Source organism: Oncorhynchus clarkii, chromosome 22, assembly GCF_045791955.1.
Source record: "Oncorhynchus clarkii lewisi isolate Uvic-CL-2024 chromosome 22, UVic_Ocla_1.0, whole genome shotgun sequence".
NCBI classification, from domain to species: domain Eukaryota; kingdom Metazoa; phylum Chordata; class Actinopteri; order Salmoniformes; family Salmonidae; genus Oncorhynchus; species Oncorhynchus clarkii.
Window position 1 is genome coordinate 40,693,050 of NC_092168.1, and position 18,714 is coordinate 40,711,763.

Consider the following 18,714-nt stretch of genomic DNA (forward strand, 5'->3'; position numbering starts at 1 on the left):
TCAAAAGTTTGGACTAACCTACTTATTCAAGGTTTTTTAAATATTTTTACTATTTTCTACATTGTAGAATTATAGTCAAGATATCAAAACTATGAAATAACACATATGGAATGATGTAGTAACAAATAAACAAATATTTTATACTCTTCAAAGTAGTGTCATGATGTTGTCCTCTTTGAGTACAGCGAGCACCATCCCCCGCTCTCTGCTTCTACAACCAGACTGTCACGTTCTGACCCTAGTTCTTGTGTTATTTGTTTGTTTTAGTTGGTCGGGAATTCTATGTTTTGTGTTTCTAGGTTGGTTTTCTGTGTTCGGCCTAGTATGGTTCTCAATCAGAGGCAGGTGTCGTTAGTTGTCTCTGATTGAGAATCATACTTAGGTAGCCTGGGTTTTACTGTTGTGCGGTGGGTGATTGTTTCCGTGTCTGTGTTTGTTCGCCACACGGTACTGTTTCGGTTTTGTTCACGTTTATTGTTTTGTATTCATTGAGTGTTCAGTTTATGTTTTATTAAACGATATGGACACTTACCACGTTGCGCATTGGTCCTCCGATCCTTCTCGCTACTCCTCCTCAGAAGAGGAGGAGGAAAACCTTTACACAGACTGCTGTGGGCAGAGTGAGGTCGTAAATTCCTAAGGAAGACCCTGCCTCATGGACACACAGTTATAGGGAGTAGTTTGACATGGAGACAAAGGAAATCCTTCCACCTCACAGAACTTGAGGTACGAACAAATTTCATGTTCCAGAGAAAGTGTAAAAGATCGGTGAAGAATCCAGCTACGAACTGGTCCGTTTGTCACAACTTGGGAAGATCAAGAGAGACGGTGTGGCCACATTACCATAACGCTGTTTATATAATAGCCTCAGATATGAGGTTTACATCTAATTGTTGTATAAGATGAATGAGTGAGGACGATACCGTTTGAATAATGGTGTAATATGATTGTGGACTGTTTAATGAAGAAAAATACAATTCCCTTTTGATATGAACTAAATCAGAGGATTGCCCCTGAGCCCAGTTAGGGCCAGACATCCTGAGACAGCCCTCTTCTGCCATTCTGAATAAAACCCCGCTTTGAGAAATGATCAGTAGACCATGTTTTTCTCCATTAGGAGGGGGACTAAAGGTTGCAGACCATTGCTGAATCTTTCAACCATACCACGTGGTTAAACTCTTAGACTATCGATACCGACGGAATGAGAACAAGTCTTTGATACTAATTACTAGTCTGCAGCTAGGAATTCGGCATCACTGAACGCGAAGAACGACAACAGCCGAAACATCCATTCTATAATGAATGTCAATCTGAACAATCCCCTTTAACCACAACCGAGGGAGAGAGACAGACAATCCTACAAAAGAAAGACTTTTCACCAGCGATCAAGACAACACACTGAGCGTAAATATATATATATTGATTGCAATTGTTCTCGACTGAGTGAGCGTTCATGTGTAAGGATTAGCATTTCAATTGTTATAATTATTAACTCTGTAGTGACTTCTTAGTCGACTACCCCATTGCCCCTTTGTCTAACAAGCTGCCATGCCTGCCGGTTCAGCCCACTAGGGCACATTCTAACATTTCATGTAACCATATTTACTGTTTGTTTATGCATTTCTGTGAATTACTTAGTTAGTAATAAATAAATGATTTAAGACAATTGACCTATGGATGACTCATAGTGGAGACTGGATTCGTGCAGATAACCAACAATTTACGACGTTTGGAATGAGACTAACGTGAGGTAAAATAAATAAATCATTAATCAGAAGACTATTGATCAGATATGAAAATATCTGAAAGGTTATATTGGGAAATTCTAACTTTGTAATCTGAATACTTTCCTTGGTGCCCCCTATTTCCTAGTGAATTACAGTTACACGATTAATTACTTTGATCGTGTTAAACTAATTACAGGGAATCTTTGATAAAAATGTCTTCAATTTAATGATAGTAAAGACACGACAGTAGCCACCCTTTGCCTTGATGACAGCTTTGCACACTCTTGGCATTCTCTCAACCAGCCTAACCTGGAATGCTTTTCCAACAGTCTTGAAGGAGTTCGCACATATACTGAGAACTTGTTGGCTGCTTTTCCTTCACTCTGCGGTCCAACTCATCTCAAACCATCTCAAGTCAGTTGAGGTCGGGTGATTGTGGAAGCCAGGTCATCTCATGTAGCACATCACTCTACTTCTTGGTCAAATGGCCCTTACACAGCCTGGAGGTGTTAGGTCATTGTCTCGTTGAAAAACAAATGATAGTCCCACTAAGCGCAAACCAGATGGGATGGCGTAACGCTGCAGAATGCTGTGGTAGCCATGCTGGTTAAGTGTGCCTTGAATTCAAAATAAATCATGAGTGTCACCAGCAAAGCCCCCCCACACCATCAAACTACCCCCTCCATGCTTCACTTTGGAAACAACACATGCTGAAATCATCCGTTCACCTACTCTGCATTTCACAAAGACACAGCGGTTGGAACCAAATTTGGACTCCTCAGACCAAAGGACACATTTCCACTGGTCTAATGTCCATTGCTTGTGTTTCTTGCCCCAAGCAAGTCTCTTCTTCTAATTGGTGTACTTGCAGCAATTCGACCATGAAGGCCTGATTCACGCAGTCTCCTTTAAACAATTGATGTTTAGATGTGTCTGTTACTTGAACTCTGAAGCATTTATTTGGGCTGCAATTTCTGAAGCCGGTAACTCTGATGAACTTCTCATCTGCAGCAGAGGTAACTCTGGGTCTTCCTTTCCTGTGGCGGTCCTCATGAGAACCAGTTTCATCATAGCACTTGATGGTTTTTGCGACTGCAATTGAAGAAACTTTCAAAGTTCTTGAAATTTTGCAGATTGACTGACCTTCGTGTCTGAAAGTAATGATGGACTGTCATTTGTCTTTGCTTATTTGAGCTGTACATGCCATAATATGGACTTGATATTTTACCAAATAGGGCTATCTTCTGTATACCACCCTTACCTTGTCACAACACAACTCAAACACATTAGGAGTGAAAGAAATTTCACAAATTAACAAGGCACATCTCTTAATTGAAATGCATTCCAGGTGTCTACCTCATGAAGCTGGTTGAGAGAATGCCAAGATAGTGCAAAGCTGTCATCAAGGCAAAGGGTGGCTACTTTGAAGAATCTAAACTATAAAATATATTTTGATTTGTTTAACACTTTTTTTGGCTACTACATGATTCCATACAGTAGAAGTCAGAAGTTTACATACACTTAGGTTGGAGTCATGAAAACTCGTTTTTCAACCACTCCACAAATTTCTTGTTAACAAACTATAGTTTTGGCAAGTTGGTTAGGTCATAACTACTTTGTGCATGACACAAGTAATTTTTCCAACAATTGTTTACAGACAGATTATTTCACTTATAATTCACTGTATCACAATTCCAGTGGGTCAGAAGTTTACATACACTAAGTTGACTGTGCCTTTTAACAGCTTGGAAAATTCCAGAAAAGGATGTCATGGCTTTAGAAACTTCTGATAGGCTAATTGACATAATTTGAGTCAATTTGAGGTGTACCTGTGGATGTATTTCAAGGCCTACCTTCAAACTCAGTGCCTCCTTGCTTGACATCATGGGAAAATCAAAAGACATCAGCCAAGATGTCAGAAAAAAAATTATACACCTCCACAAGTCTGGTTCATCCTTGGGAGCAATTTCCAAACGCCTGAAGGTACCACGTTCATCTGTTCAAACAATAGTACGCAAGTATCAACACCATGGGACCACGCAGCCATCATACTGCTCAGGAAGGAGACACGTTCTGTCTCCTAGAGATGAACGTACTTTGGTGTGAAAAGTGCAAATCAATCCCAGAACAACAGCAAAGGACCTTGTGAAGATGCTGGAGGACACCGGTACAAAAGTATCTATATCCACAGTAAAATGAGTCATATATCGACATAACCTGAAAGGCTGCTCAGCAAGGAAGAAGCCACTGCTCCAAAACCGCCATAAAAAAACCAGACTATGGTTTGCAACTGCACATGGGGACAAAGATCCTACTTTTTGGAGAAATGTCCTCTGGTCTGATGAAACAAAAATAGAACTGTTTGGCCATAATGACCATCATTATGTTTGGAGGAAAAAGGGGGAGGCTTGCAAGCTGAAGAACACTATCCCAACCGTGAAGCACGTGGGTGGCAGCATCATGTTGTGGGGGGTGCTTTGCTGCAGGAGGGACTGGTGCATTTAACATAAGGTAGGAAAATTATGTGGATATATTGAAGCAACATCTCAAGACAACAGTCAGGAAGTTAAAGCTTGGTCGCAAATGGGTCTTCCAAATGGACAATGACCCCAAGCATACTTTCAAAGTTGTGGCAAAATGGCTTAAGGACAACAAAGTCAAGGTGTTGGCAGTGGCCATCACAAAGCCCTGACCTCAATCATATAGAAAATGTGTGGGCATAACTGTAAAAGCGTGTGCGAGCAAGGAGGCCTACAAACCTGACTCAGTTACTCCAGCTCTGTCAGGAGAAATGGGACAACATTCACCTAACTTATTGTGGGAAGCTTGTGGAAGGCAAACCAAAACGTTTGACCCAAGTTAAACAATTTAAAGGCAATGCTACCAAATACTAATTGAGTGTATGTAAACTTCTGACCCACTGGGAATGTGATGAAAGAAATAAAAGCCGAAATGAATCATTGTATGTACTATTACTCTAACATTTCACATTCTAAAATAAAGTGGTGATCCTAACTGACCTAAGACAGGGGATTTTTACTTGCATTAAATATCAGGAATTGTGAAAAACTGAGTTTAAATGTATTTGGCTAAGGTGTATGTAAACTTCCGACATCAACTGTATGTGTTATTTCATAGCTCTGACGTCTTCACTATTATTCTACATTATAGAAAATAGTAAAAATAAAGAAAAACCCTGGAAAGAGTAGGTGTGTTCAAACGTTTGACTGGTATTCTATTTGTTTTGAGCAAAATTATGTTTTTTTAAGACAACTTCCATCTTCAAGGAGTAGGTCTGATGGTCAGATGTCATGTCATCAGTCTCCCTCCTCGCTTGAGGAACAATAGTAGTAGTAGCTGTTTTTTTATTTTGTTTTGTTTTACTCTTGTGAATTCAATGATTTTTACTAGATTACTTGTAGTTTTTCATGTTGTCTGTCTGTAATTTTTTGTAATGACTTGGTGCTGCCTATCTTGGCCAGGACGCTCTTGAAAAATAGATTTTAACCTCAATGAGCCCTTCCTGGTTAAATAAAATAAATAAAATAGGAGCAATAGAGAACAGAAGAAAGTCCTCCTCCCTCACTTGAGCCATTTCATATCATACTGTGACCACCTAACGGGACAACTTCCGGTGAAACTGGAGGGCACGCAATTCAAATAAATAATCATAAAAATTATGGATATTAAACATTTAGGTGCATACAAGTGTCTTATATCGGTTGAAAGCTTAAATTCTTGTTAATCTAACTGCATGGCGTGATTTACAGTAGCCATTACAGCAAAAGCATGCCATGCGATTGTTTGAGGACGGCGCCCCACATCAAAATATTTTTCCACCGGCACAGGTTTCATAAATTCACAAATAGCGATTAAATATTCACTTACTTTTTGAAAATCTTCCTCCTATTTGTCATCCAAAGGGTCCCAGCTATAACGTGGTGTCATTTTGTTAGATAAAATCCTTCTTTATATCCTAAAAAGTCTGTTTAGTTGGCGTCATCGATCTGAGTAATCCACTTGTTCAACGTGCAGAGAAAGGAATCCGAAAATATACCGCTAAACTTTGTTTCAACAACAGCAGTGCGTCTTGTCTTCATCGCGGGCCCAAACACAAATTTCCCTCTACTAAAACTCATATTTCTTATTCGTTTTGGAAGTTACAAGCCTGAAACCTTGAACATAGATGCCATAGGAATTACATCCTGGGAGCTAGAATTCAGTATGCCCCTATACTTTCCATTGTAAGAGCATGGGCTCTCAACAAAAAAAAATGCTGGTTGGTTTTTCTTTGGATTTTCTCCTACCATATCTATTGTGTTATAGTCTCCTATATTATTTTAAAGTTTCTACAAACGTCAAAGTATTTTATTTCCAATGGTACCAATTGTATGCATATCTTAGCTTCAGGGCCTAAGCAACAGGCAGTTTACTCTGGGCATGTCAGTCAGGCGGAAATTGAGAAAAAAAGGAGCCCTTTAAGTAAATCAGGTGTTTACATTAGGTGAAAATGAGACTGGAGGAGGACTTGAACACTATATTGTATTTCCAAGGTCATCAATTGTAACTGTTTGGAAATACCAGGATAGCACACGGAGGTAATGCATTACGCTTTGAAATGCACAATATACAATGTGCATGTACAACTATTGATACAACTGTAGGCCTACACACAACATCATTTCTAGAGCATAATGTCATTGAAAAGGGCCCTACCATGACAGTCTTCAAAGGTGATGACCATGCTCTTGCCATTTGTGACCCAAATCTGGGACCTGATAGCCCCTCCTTTGCTCCTCCTGCTGGAGAAGTAGAGATTCAGGGCCTCCTCCACCTCTCCTTTGAATTGGCTCATGTCACCCTGGACAAGGACAGAGTCTGTCAGCTCTAAACGGCAAGCCCCAATCTCCATGCCCTGGAACTTCTTTGACAAGCATTTCCTAAGGAAGGACTTGATGTCTGCGGAACATGGATAGTTAGATTGATAGTTAGATTAGTGTTGTATTTCGCTGTTTGGTCATGCAACTTAATTGAATGGTGTAATAGTGATATGGTGTAATAGTGATATGATGTAATAGTGATATGGTGTAATAGTGATATGGTGTAATAGTGATATGGTGTAATAGTGATATGGTGTAATAGTGATATGGTGTAATAGTGATATGGTGTAATAGCGATGTGGTGTAATAGTGATATGGTGTAATAGTGATATGGTGTAATAGTGATATGGTGTAATAGTGATATGGTGTAATAGTGATATGATGTAATAGTGATATGGTGTAATAGTGATATGGTGTAATAGTGATATGGTGTAATAGTGATATGGTGTAATAGTGATATGGTGTAATAGTGATATGGTGTAATAGCGATATGGTGTAATAGTGGTGTAATAGTGATATGGTGTAATAGTGGTGTAATAGTGATATGGTGTAATAGTGGTGTAATAGTGATATGGTGTAATAGTGATATGGTGTAATAGTGATATGGTGTAATAGTGATATGATGTAATAGTGATATGGTGTATACATATTTATGATGTATCTGTGGACCTACCAATGTCCTGTTTGAAGGTGACCACTACTCTTTCTCCATCGTCCAGGGTCTCCCAGACATGTTCAGCCCCTTGGCTGCAGCTGCCGATGTATAGAGAGACAATGTCGCACTTGCAGGTCTCGTTGAACCCAGTCAGGATGAAGCGTCTTTTGTCCAGTTTCCCTTCAACAGCTGTCTCATTGTACACCTCCACAGAAATGCCATACTGATGCTCCTTCTTGGCAAGGACTTTCTCTGCATCTGGCAGAAGGTAGTAGGAACAGTATTTATTGGTGGGCATGAATGATCAAGCAGACTCAAGAAATTCACTCATGTAAATGTTCACTTGATGATATAAGTAGATGACACGTCACAATGTCATCACATGTCACAGTGTCACAATGTCAATGTCATCACATGTAACAAGGTAAATTATCTGAGATACAAAGACTCACGGAAAAAAAAATCAACATATACTTGTTTCAAAAAGCAGCCATTGTGTTCTAGTGACCGAGAAGGAATCATTTCCTTATGAGCCCTATTCCCAGCTGAGATGACTAATGGTATTTTACAGTCAAAGGAACGTAACCTCTGAATGATACACAAGTGTCATAGTTGATCTAATTAGTGCTTATCCTGACAGGTACAAAGTTGAACTGTCCACTGAAAGCAATACAAGTGGTTAACAACTCCCACATACAGTAAATCCACAATATAATATCCATTTGAAGAAAGAACATTTGAATTAGATGAGTCTATGGGAAAACACTCCTTACCTGACTGACAGGACAGTTTAAGGACCCATCTATTCTTTCCATGTCTTGTAATGCTGACCTCTCCTTCCTCTGAGGCAAACTGCTCAAAATACAAGTTAAGGACCTCCTTTTCACATTCCTTGGTTGTTCTGACAAGTAGTAATTTTATGTCATTTTCCGTCACTGAATCTGAATAATAAACAGACACACAGAATGAACATTACTGTGATTTCCCTATTGATTTAATATCTTATTAAAGTGTCAATATTTAACCTTTAGATTTTATGCTAGTTTATTTTGTCACATAAACTGAAATTAGAAAAATGATTAGAGTTTTAGCAACCAGGAAATTGCGGAGCGAATTCTGCATAGTGCAACTTTAAGTATATTTATGAATATTAGTCTTACCCGCTAGACTCTCTGATACTGGCTGATACATCACAGACAAAGACAGAGAGAAAACACATTAGTAGGTCTAAATGCTGTAATGCTGTATATTGCCAACTCTAACTTGATACAATATAAGCAACACATAAAGAATTACCTTCTCTTCAACTTTAGGTGAAGACTTTCCTAGAGAAGTCAGTTTGTCTTTTGTAGGGCGAGGGAAGACTGGTGGTTTAACTTTCTTCACTTCTGTTTCACAGCCATCTTCCTTCAGTTTCACTCGAAGCTCAACCACCCCAAAAGGGATTTTGAAATCAATTTTATGGCATTTTCTATCCAACACTTTCTGCAGAGCTGAGGAGGAATTGACAGACCATCATTACATACTTATCTTACAAAGACTTAACATTACTGAACTAAATTAATTTGGTATTTGGAGCTCTATACCCACTGGGTACATATGTCAATTCAACGTCTATTTCACGTTGGTTCAACGTAACACCACTGAAATGACGTGGAAACAACATGGATTCAACCAGTGTGTGCCCAGTGGGATAGTTCGTAACACCATTATCACCATTCAGCACAGCCTACTCACAAGGCTCAGTGTTACAGTGGGGCAAAAAAGTATTTAGTCAGCCACCAATTGTGCAATTGTGCAAGATGATAGAGGCCTGTAATTTTCATCATAGGTACACTTCAACTATGACAGACAAAATGAGAAAAAAAATCAAGAAAATCACATTGTAGGATTTTTTATGTAGTAACCCTAGATTTGTGTCGGGACTATATCTTGTGGAAGGAAGAAATAGTATGAATAAATTCATCCAAATAAAGTTTTTAATTTAAATAAGTCAAAAAAATGTTTTACCTTTATTTAACTAGGCAAGTCAGTTAAGAACAAATTCTTATTTTCAATGACAGCCTAGGAACAGTGGGTTAACTGCCTGTTCAGGGGCAGAACGACAGACCTTGTCAGCTCGGGGATTTGAACTTGCAACCTTCCGGTTCCTAGTCCAACACTCTAACCACTAGGCTACCCTGCCACCCCAATCATTATTTCAATATGTTGGTAACCCGTAAAAGTGATACTGTCCTCGAAAATGGTGTTTGGAGAATATATTGGCAGCCCTCGATTTCGTCTCGGGCCTAACAACACCCGTGCGAATATATCCTCCAAACACCGGCTTCTCAGGCATTATCACTTAAATACCATGCTAAGGGCTGTTCTTAAGCACGACGCAACGCAGAGTGCTTGGATGCAGCCCTTAGCCGGGGTATATTGACCATATACCACAAACCCCGGACGTGCCTTATTGCTTTTATAAACTGGTTACAAACATAATTAGAACATAAAAATATTTGTTTTGTCATACCCCTGGTATATGGTCTCATACAGGGGTGTAAAGAACTTAAGTAAAAATACTTTAAGGTACTACTTAAGTTGTTTTTTGAGGTATCTGTATTTTCCTTCACTATTTCTATTTTTGACAACTTTTGCTTCACTACATTCCTAATGAAAATAATGTACTTTTTACTCCATACATTTTGCCTGACACTCAAAAGTAGTCGTTACATTATGAATGCTTAGCAGGACAGAACAATTATCCAATTCACACTTGTCAAGAGAACAACCCTGGCCATCCCTACTGCCTCTGATCTGACGAACTCACTAAACACGTGCTTCGTTTGTAAATTGTGTCTGAGTGTTGGAGCGTGCCCCTAATCTATCCCTACATTTTAAAAATAAGAAAATGGTGCGTCTGGTTTTCTTAATATAAGGACATTGAAATAATTGATCATTTTACTTTTGTACTTAATTATAAACTGGGTGGTTCGAGCACTGAATGCTGATTGGCTGAAAGCCGCGGTATATCAGACCATATACCCCGGATATGACAAAACATTTATTTTTTACTCTTATTTTAAGTTGGTAACCAATTTATAATAGCAATAAGGCACCTCGGGGGTTTGTGATATATGGCCAATATACCACAGCACAGCGCGTTGCGTCGTGTTTAAGAGCAGCCCTTAGCCGTGGTATATTGGACATTTACCACAACTCCTCGAGCCTTATTGCTTAAATATACCTTTATGGATGTGTCTTTATTCATAGGCCTAAATATTTTGTATTAAGACAAATTGAAATAATTACCTGCATCTTCATGGTAAACGAGCAAAGCCTTCCTCTTGTCCCCAGGATAATCTTGAATTTGTAATGTTTCTCCTCCGGACTTTCTTTTGTTTTTGAAGTGCAAATCCAACTTGGGTCTGATTTTGTCTATGTCGTCTGGCAGACCCTCCAATACCAGCGTTTTTTCAGTCATTATGTTCAGACAGTTGTCTCCCTGTCCTACTTCGATTGAAGCAGCATATTTGTATGTGTCAATTCTTTCAGCAACTTCGATTTCCTGTTGTATAACACATATTTTGTTTCCGGTTATTATGGAAAATCACTTGCTATTATTACATTGCGTTGCTCTCTGCAGCAACTTTCACTTTTGATTTCGACCCCACGTGACTTCGAGGAACTCAGAGTAGGTTACAAAAGATAATCAATTCGTCGTGATATTTGACTGTAGGAAACAGTATCAGTCCGTATTTTCTCAGGCCGATTCGGTAAGTTAACATTACTTGCAACTGACCACGAATTAATCTATCTACTTGTAACTGACCATGAATTCATCTGTCATTTAAAAAGTAACATGATCGCAATAATAATTGTTAGACTTTTACGCAGATAATGAGTGACTCTGACGCCGTCAAGCCGCTTGTGAATGGAAAGGTAGAGTAAAATCATGTAGGCCAATTGGACAATAATTTCCTTTGACTATTATTTTTTTTCGAAATACATGAAATATCTTTTTATAAATAGATGGATAACATCGATGATGAAGAACAGAAACTGTCTGTAGCCAAGGAAGAGCTGAATACATTGACGGTAGGCCTATTTGCAGAGTTTAGCTATTTATCTGTCAAATTAATGTTTTTTTTACATAAATATTTATTTCCTATTATTATGTAGAAACAACTTGAGAAGGCAGAGGACGAAAAATCTAGGCTGCAGTTGGCAAAACTGAGCGCAGAAGATTCAAAGAAAGAGGCTTCAAAAAATTTGATGGTCCTTCAACGACAGGGGGAGCAACGTCAGGAGGAGTTCTCTAAAACTGTGAAAGGGATACAGGTAGTCATTTACTTGCCCGTGGCGCTTTAAAATAACATTCACTCAGTGGATATTTATATTACATTTACTACTGTAGTTTTATCTGTATAGTCACTCAGATAGATATTGAGGCTGTGATGGATGAATCAAATATGTTTTTAAAATGTAACCACTTGCATGGTATTGTTACACAGAATGATATCTCGATGCTTGAGAAGGGTAACAAAGATCTGATGGAGAAACTGAAGAAAAGCCAGGCTAAGCTACAGGCTAAGAAGACAGAGTCTGCTACACTTCAGCAGAGGTTTAAGGTAGGTAATGTAACAACAGATGTTAAATATGAATTTCAAATATTTTGAGAGGACTAAAAAGAAAGCAATTCTGGCATGGACAACACTCACACTCTACTGCTGGTTCCAGATCTATGTCCAGATCCCTGAAAAGAAGGTGAAGTTTACCCGTAAGGAGGAGGACAGCGATGACAGCGGTCAACACATCAAGGGGGTGTTCACCATTGCCCAGAGACCATCAGTGCTCCTGAAGGGGGGGCAGGCTCTCATCACTTTTGAGGAGGAGAAAGGTACAGGAAACAGGACGTCCATCTTTGTGGCTTCATAAAGACAGTGCACATTAATCTACATAACTCATCATTATGTTGAATGTGAGGCATTATGTTCCATGTGCGGCATTATGTTCCATGTGAGACATTATGTTCCATGTGAGGCATTATGTTCCATGTGAGGCATTATGTTCCATGTGAGGCATTATGTTCCATGTGCGGCATTATGTTCCATGTAAGGCATTATGTTCCATGTGAGGCATTATGTTCCATGTGAGGCATTATGTTCCATGTGCGGCATTATGTTCCATGTGAGGCATTATGTTCCATGTGCGGCATTATGTTCCATGTGAGGCATTATGTTCCATGTGAGGCATTATGTTCCATGTGAGGCATTATGTTCCATGTGCGGCATTATGTTCCATGTGAGGCATTATGTTCCATGTAAGGCATTATGTTCCATGTGAGGCATTATGTTCCATGTGAGGCATTATGTTCCATGTGCGGCATTATGTTCCATGTGAGGCATTATGTTCCATGTGAGGCATTATGTTCCATGTGAGGCATTATGTTCCATGTGCGGCATTATGTTCCATGTGCGGCATTATGTTCCATGTGAGGCATTATGTTCCATGTGAGGCATTATGTTCCATGTGAGGCATTATGTTCCATGTGAGGCATTATGTTGAATGTGTTATATTGGGATTATCCTTCCCTCTCTCTCAGTGGCTGCCCAGATCCTGAAGATGGCCAAGTGTACTGTGTCCTGTGATAAAGACAAGGTGCATGTGAAGCCCAAAAGCCTTACACTGGACCCCTTTGTAAAGTTTGAGGTACACCATTTCACACAATGAATGTGTCAAGTTAAATTAAGTACTTTGAAGACGTTAAAGATAACCGCCTCCAGCCGATAATGATTTAGTTTACTATGGAGTCTGTTTTCTAGAATAGAGTCATCTTATTTACTGCAAAGTGTAAAGGTGTGTTCCAATCAACTTTGAGTAAGGAATTAGCGATTATTTCAAGAAAACTATACCATTCAATTGATACAATGGTGTCTATAATGACTTGTTGATATTGTTGATGATTCACTGCTGTGCTATTGCCCAGGTGACACACCTGTAACCAAGTTATGTGGCTGTTGCTGTGCAGGTACACCTTGATGTCTCCACAAAGACACTCAGCTTCTCCAATGTCCCGTTCACCCTGTCAGAGGAACGAATGAGAGACCGTCTGGAGATTAGCTTCTCCAAGCCCAGTCGAGGGGGAGGAGAGGTGCAGAGGGTGGACTATGACAAGCACACTGGGAGAGGACAAATCACCTTCCTCAACTCTGGAGGTACAGTACATCTAGTGTGTGTGTATGTGTGTTTGTTTGCCAGTGTCAGAACATGATTTGTTTTATTGGAAAGTGCCGTATTCAATATGTTTAATCATAGAAGAGTTCATATTTTAAATACTTGTGTCTACTTTTCTAGTTGCAGAGAGGCTGGCCCTGAAAAGGAAGTACATCGTGGATATGGACCGTGAGGTGAATGTGAAAGTTGACCTTGTTTACAACTACAAGCTGAAGAAGTTTCAGGTGAGATTAAAACAGTCGCTCATCTTTTCTCTGTCATTTGTTTACATACAGTATGCCCTTCCTAAGCATTGTCCCGTTGTGACTGTCCAATCGGATCAAAGGTGTCTGGACTTTGCCATGACTGTTTCAAGTATGTTGGGTTTTCCAAGTCAGGAGCCACAGCTTGCTGTATTAGGTTATTTAGTTTCTACTAGAGCTGGGACGATAAACCAAAATGATCGACACATTTCTCTAGCCTATACTAGAGAGATGTGAAGTTTGAAATGCAATAAGTTATCTAATATGGGTGATTGTTAAATGGGACAAACTAGTAGTCGTAGTAAACTCAGAAAAAAAGAAACGTCCTCTCACTGTCAACTGCGTTTATTTTCAGCAAACTTAACATGTGTAAATATTTGTATGAACATAACAAGATTCAACAACCGAGACAAAAACTGAACAAGTTCTACAGACATGTGACTAACAGAAATGGAATAATGTGTCCCTGAACAAAGGGTGTAGTCACCAGCTTCATTAAGTACTGCAGTTCATCTCCTCCTCATGGACTGCACCAGATTTGCCAGTTCTTACTGTGATATGTTACCCCACTCTTCCACCAAGGCACCTGCAAGTTTCTGGACATTTCTTGGGGGAATGGCCCTAGCCCTCACCCTCTGATCCAACAGGTCCCAGACGTGCTCAATGGGCTTGAGATCCGGGCTCTTCGCTGGCCATGGCAGAACACTGACATTCCTGTCTTGCAGGAAATCATGCACAGAACGAGCAGTATGGCTGGTGGCATTGTCATGCTGGAGGGTCATGTCAGGATGAGCCTGCAGGAAGGGTACCACATGAGGGAGGAGGATGTCTTCCCTGTAACACACAGCTTTGAGATTGCCTGCAATGACAGCAAGCTCAGTCCGATGATGCTGTGACACACCGCCCCAGACCATGATTGACCCTCCACCTCCAAATTCGATCCCGCTCCAGAGTACAGGCCTCAGTGTAACGCTCATTCCTTCAACGATACATGCGAATCCGACCATCATCCCTGATGTGACAAAACCGTGACTCGTCAGAGAGAGTCCAGCCTCTCTCAGCCTATTGCAGACAGTCTGAGCACTGATGGAGGGATTGTGCGTTCCTGGTGTAACTCGGGCAGTTGTTGTTGCCATCCTGTACCTGTTCCGCAGTTGTGATGTTCGGATGTACCGATCCTGTGCAGGTGTTGTTACACGTGGTCTGCCACTACGAGGACGATCAGCTGTCCGTCCTGTCTCCCTGTAGCGCTGTCTTAGGTGTCTCACAGTACGGACATTGCAATTTATTGCCCTGGCCACTTCTGCAGTCCTCATGCCTCCTTGCAGCATGCTTAAGGCAGGTTCACACAGATGAGCAGGGACCCTGGGGATTTTCTTTTGGTGTTTTTCAGAGTCAGTAGAAAGGCCTCTTTAGTGTCCTAAGTTTTCATAACTGTGACCTTAATTGCCTACTGTCTGTAAGCTGTTAGTGTCTTAACGACCGTTCCACAGGTGCAAGTTCATTAATTGTTTATGGTTCATTGAACATGCATGGGAAACAGCGTTTAAACCCTTTACAATGAAGATCTGTGAAGTTATTTGGATTTTTACGAATTATCTTTGAAAGACAGGGTCCTGAAAAAGGGACGTTTCTTTTTTTCAGATGAACTCTGATAACTATCAGAATAGTACATCCATATCACCCAGCTCTAGTCTCTACTGGAGCAGAACTTTGACATGTGCCTGTGTGGTACTCTTGTGACAGACTGCTAACATATGTGTTCACAAATGAACAGGATGGTTCTTTACCAACGTTTTTCTGCTGTCTTGTTTCAGATGTTATGTGTAGAGTTGACTGACACATGCATATCAACTGAGAGTGTTTTACTCGAACCTTTGTTGCAGACGTTCTGCGGCACTCCGACGCGCACCATCCTCCTGTGCGGGATTGCAGACTTCCAGGATGAGGAGGACCTGCAGGATCACCTGGAGATTCACTTCCAGAAGCCCAGTAACTATGGAGGGGAGGTGGAGTGCATCAAGTATGTCTCCGGGGGCAACGAGGTCAAGGCCTTCTTCACTGAGGACATGGCTGAGATGGAGGCTTAACATTAACAAACGGCCATCCTCTTACGATACATCTATGCTCATGTTTCTCAGTACTTAGTTGGTACCACATGAATGAACCTTAGTGATGATGTATTCATCCGCATTTACCATAATCTATACCCCACTGACATGCAGCACTATATTATACCAAAACTGATCTGTAAGTCTTGGGAAATTAGTCATGTCAACTTTGTATACTGACTAAGTTTAACAAGGCCTTAAAACGTGCATGATAATGCCTTGTGCAGAGCCTTAAATTTAGAATAATATGGATTAGAAGGATCTTTATAGTTATATAGTCAAACTCTATTAGAAGGGGACAAATGAAAATGCACAGTAGTTGTTTTCATCTAGAGATACTATGTCTATTTCTCTGTGTCGGGCGTCTTTGTGATATGATTAAAGGTGTTTTTTGCTCAAACTTCAAATCATGGGTTTTTAAATCGGTGATCATGACATGAATCATGAATTTACTGTATGGATAATCCCATTGATCGTGGTATATGAGTAACCCACCTACTTAATTTCACCCCATAAAATGCATCTAATGCATATCACATTGTATTGTTTTATTGAACTCCTGTATGCTTTCTAACTACAGTGCTTAAATATAGGCCTGAATACGCATCATTCAAATATTGATTACAGCGCAGGTGATAACATAATCTGTGCTGAGCAAAAATATCAACGCAACATGCGACAATTTCAAAGATTTTACTGAGTTAACAGTGCATATAAGGAAATCAGTCAATTGAAATACATTCATTGTGCACTAATCTATGGATTTCACATGACTGGTCAGGGGTGCAGCCATCGGTGGGCCCACTGTGGAGCAAGGCCCAGCCAATCAAAATGCATTTTTTCTCCACAAAAGGGCTTTATTACAGACAGAAATAGTCCTCAGTTTCATTAGCTGGCTGGTCTCAGACAATCCTGCAGGTGAAGAAGCCGGATGTGGAGGTCCTGGGCTGATGTGGTGACACGTGGTCTGCGGTTGCGAGTCCGGTTGGACGCACTGCCGAATTCTCTAAAACGACATTGGAGGCTGCTTATGGTATATAAATTAGCATTCAATTCTTTGACAGCAACTCTGGTGGACATTCCTGCAGTCAGCATTCCAATTGCACGCTCCCTCAAAACCTGAGACATCTGTGACATTATGTTGTGTGACAAAACTGCACATTTTAGAGTAGCCTTTTATTGCACGTGTAATGATCATGCTGCTTAATCAGCTTCTTGGTATGCCACTCCTGTCAGGTGGATGGATTATCTTGGCAAATGAGAAATGCTCACTAACACGGATGTAAACAAATTTGTGCAAAATAGTATTTTTGTGCTTATGGACAATTTCTGGGATCTTTTCTTTCAGCTCATGAAACATGAGACGAGCACTTTCCATGTTGTGTTGATATTTTTGTTCAGTGTACAACTCAACTGTAAATAAAGACTGCTGGCCACTAGATGGCAGTGTTTTATCATTATTCCCAACTTAATCAAGTACTCCAACACACTTAGCAATTTGGTTTACGCATCCTAAACTTTACTTGAATGGTAATCAGGTAATTAAGTTATTTGTTACATCAGTGTAGAGGGGCTACAAACACCCCGTAATGCTGATCAATTGATAGGAAATGCAATGCAAAACACAGGTTACTTAGAAATGTCCTTGCTTTTGAAATAAAAGCTACATTTTTGTCCATTAAAATAACATCCAATTGATCAGAAATACAGTGTAGGCATGGTTAATGTTGTAAATTGCTATTATAGCTGGAAACAGCAGATTTTTTTATGGAATATCTACATAGACGTACAGAGGCCCATTATCACCAACCATCACTCCTGTGTTCTAATGGCATATTGTGTTAGCTAATCCAAGTCTATAATTTTAAAAGGCTAATTGATCATTAGAAAATAATTCTGTTTGCAATTATGTTAGCACAGTGGAAAACTGTTGACCTGATTAAAGAAGCAATAAAACTGTCCTTCTTTAGACTAGTTGAGTATCTGGAGCATCAGCATTTGTGGGTTCGATTACAGCCTCAAAATGGATAAACAAAGGACTTTCTTCTGAAACTCGTCAGTCTATTCTTGTTCTGAGAAATGAAGGCTATTCCTTGTGAGAAATTGCCAAGAAACTGAAGATCTCGTACAACGCTGTGGACTACTCCCTTCACAGAAGAGAGCAAACTGGCTCTAACCAGAATAGAAAGAGGAGTTGGAGGCCCCGGTATACAACTGAGCAAGAGGACAAGTACATTAAAGTGTCTAGTTTGAGAAATAGATGCCTCACAAGTCCTCAACTGGAGACTCCGGGATGCTGGCCTTCTAGGCAGAGTTCCTCTGTCCAGTGTCTGTGTTCTTTTGCCCATCTTAATCTTTTATTTTTATTGGCCAGTCTGAGGTATGGCTTTTTCTTTGCAACTTTGCCTTGTAGGCCAGCATCCCGGAGTCACCTCTTCACTGTTGACATTGAGACTGGTGTTTTGCGGGTCCTATTTAATGAAGCTGCAATTTGAGGACATGTGAGGAATCTATTTCTCTATTGACACTTTAATGTACTTGTCACACTTCCAGACAAACTAAACACATTCTTTGCCCACTTTAAGGATAATATAGTGCCACTGTCGCGTCCCGCTAACAACGACTGTGCCCTCCCCTCTCCTTCTCCTTGGCTGACGTGAGTAAAACATTTAAACATGTTAACCCTTGCAAGGCTGCTGGCCCAAACGGCATCCCTAGCCTCGTCCTCAGGGCATGTGCAGACCAGCTTGCTGGTGTGTTTCCGGACATATTCAATCACTCCCTATCCCAGTATCTTGTCCCCACATGCTTCAAGATGGCTACCATTGTTCCTGTACCCAAGAAGGCAAAGATAACTGAGCTAAATTACTTCCGCCCCGT

At 40.2% G+C, this 18,714-nt stretch overlaps 2 protein-coding genes across 2 annotated transcripts in view; one reads left to right on the forward strand and one right to left on the reverse strand.

Annotated features, from left to right (window-relative positions):
* Positions 1-10,910, reverse strand: part of LOC139380908 (protein mono-ADP-ribosyltransferase PARP14-like) — a 35,646-nt gene extending 24,736 nt beyond the window's left edge. The window contains exons 1-6 of the mRNA XM_071124068.1: positions 10,557-10,910; positions 8,559-8,755; positions 8,423-8,444; positions 8,036-8,203; positions 7,281-7,520; positions 6,444-6,686 (exon numbers count right to left, since the gene is read on the reverse strand). Of these exons, the coding sequence (XP_070980169.1) occupies positions 6,444-6,686; positions 7,281-7,520; positions 8,036-8,203; positions 8,423-8,444; positions 8,559-8,755; positions 10,557-10,728 (1,042 nt within the window). The 5' untranslated portion in view covers positions 10,729-10,910. The remainder of the gene's footprint in view (positions 1-6,443; positions 6,687-7,280; positions 7,521-8,035; positions 8,204-8,422; positions 8,445-8,558; positions 8,756-10,556) is intronic.
* LOC139380907 (N-myc (and STAT) interactor) lies at positions 10,773-17,273 on the forward strand. The gene is made up of 10 exons (XM_071124067.1): positions 10,773-11,020; positions 11,142-11,186; positions 11,277-11,342; positions 11,427-11,585; positions 11,759-11,875; positions 11,985-12,144; positions 12,850-12,956; positions 13,276-13,462; positions 13,602-13,705; positions 15,610-17,273. Exons 2-10 carry the CDS (start codon positions 11,145-11,147, stop codon positions 15,811-15,813), a joined length of 1,146 nt encoding a protein of 381 aa, XP_070980168.1. The 5' UTR covers positions 10,773-11,020; positions 11,142-11,144; the 3' UTR covers positions 15,814-17,273.
* The last annotated feature ends 1,441 nt before the right edge of the window (positions 17,274-18,714 follow it).

Excerpts from the sequence above, each read along its gene's own strand:
- LOC139380907 (XM_071124067.1), top strand. The coding sequence starts at position 11,145 with ATGAGTGACTCTGACGCCGTCAAGCCGCTTGTGAATGGAAAG. Across the intron at positions 11,343-11,426 it reads AAGAGCTGAATACATTGACG|AAACAACTTGAGAAGGCAGA; the intron begins GTAGGCCTATTT and ends ATTATTATGTAG. Across the intron at positions 11,876-11,984 it reads CACTTCAGCAGAGGTTTAAG|ATCTATGTCCAGATCCCTGA; the intron begins GTAGGTAATGTA and ends TGCTGGTTCCAG.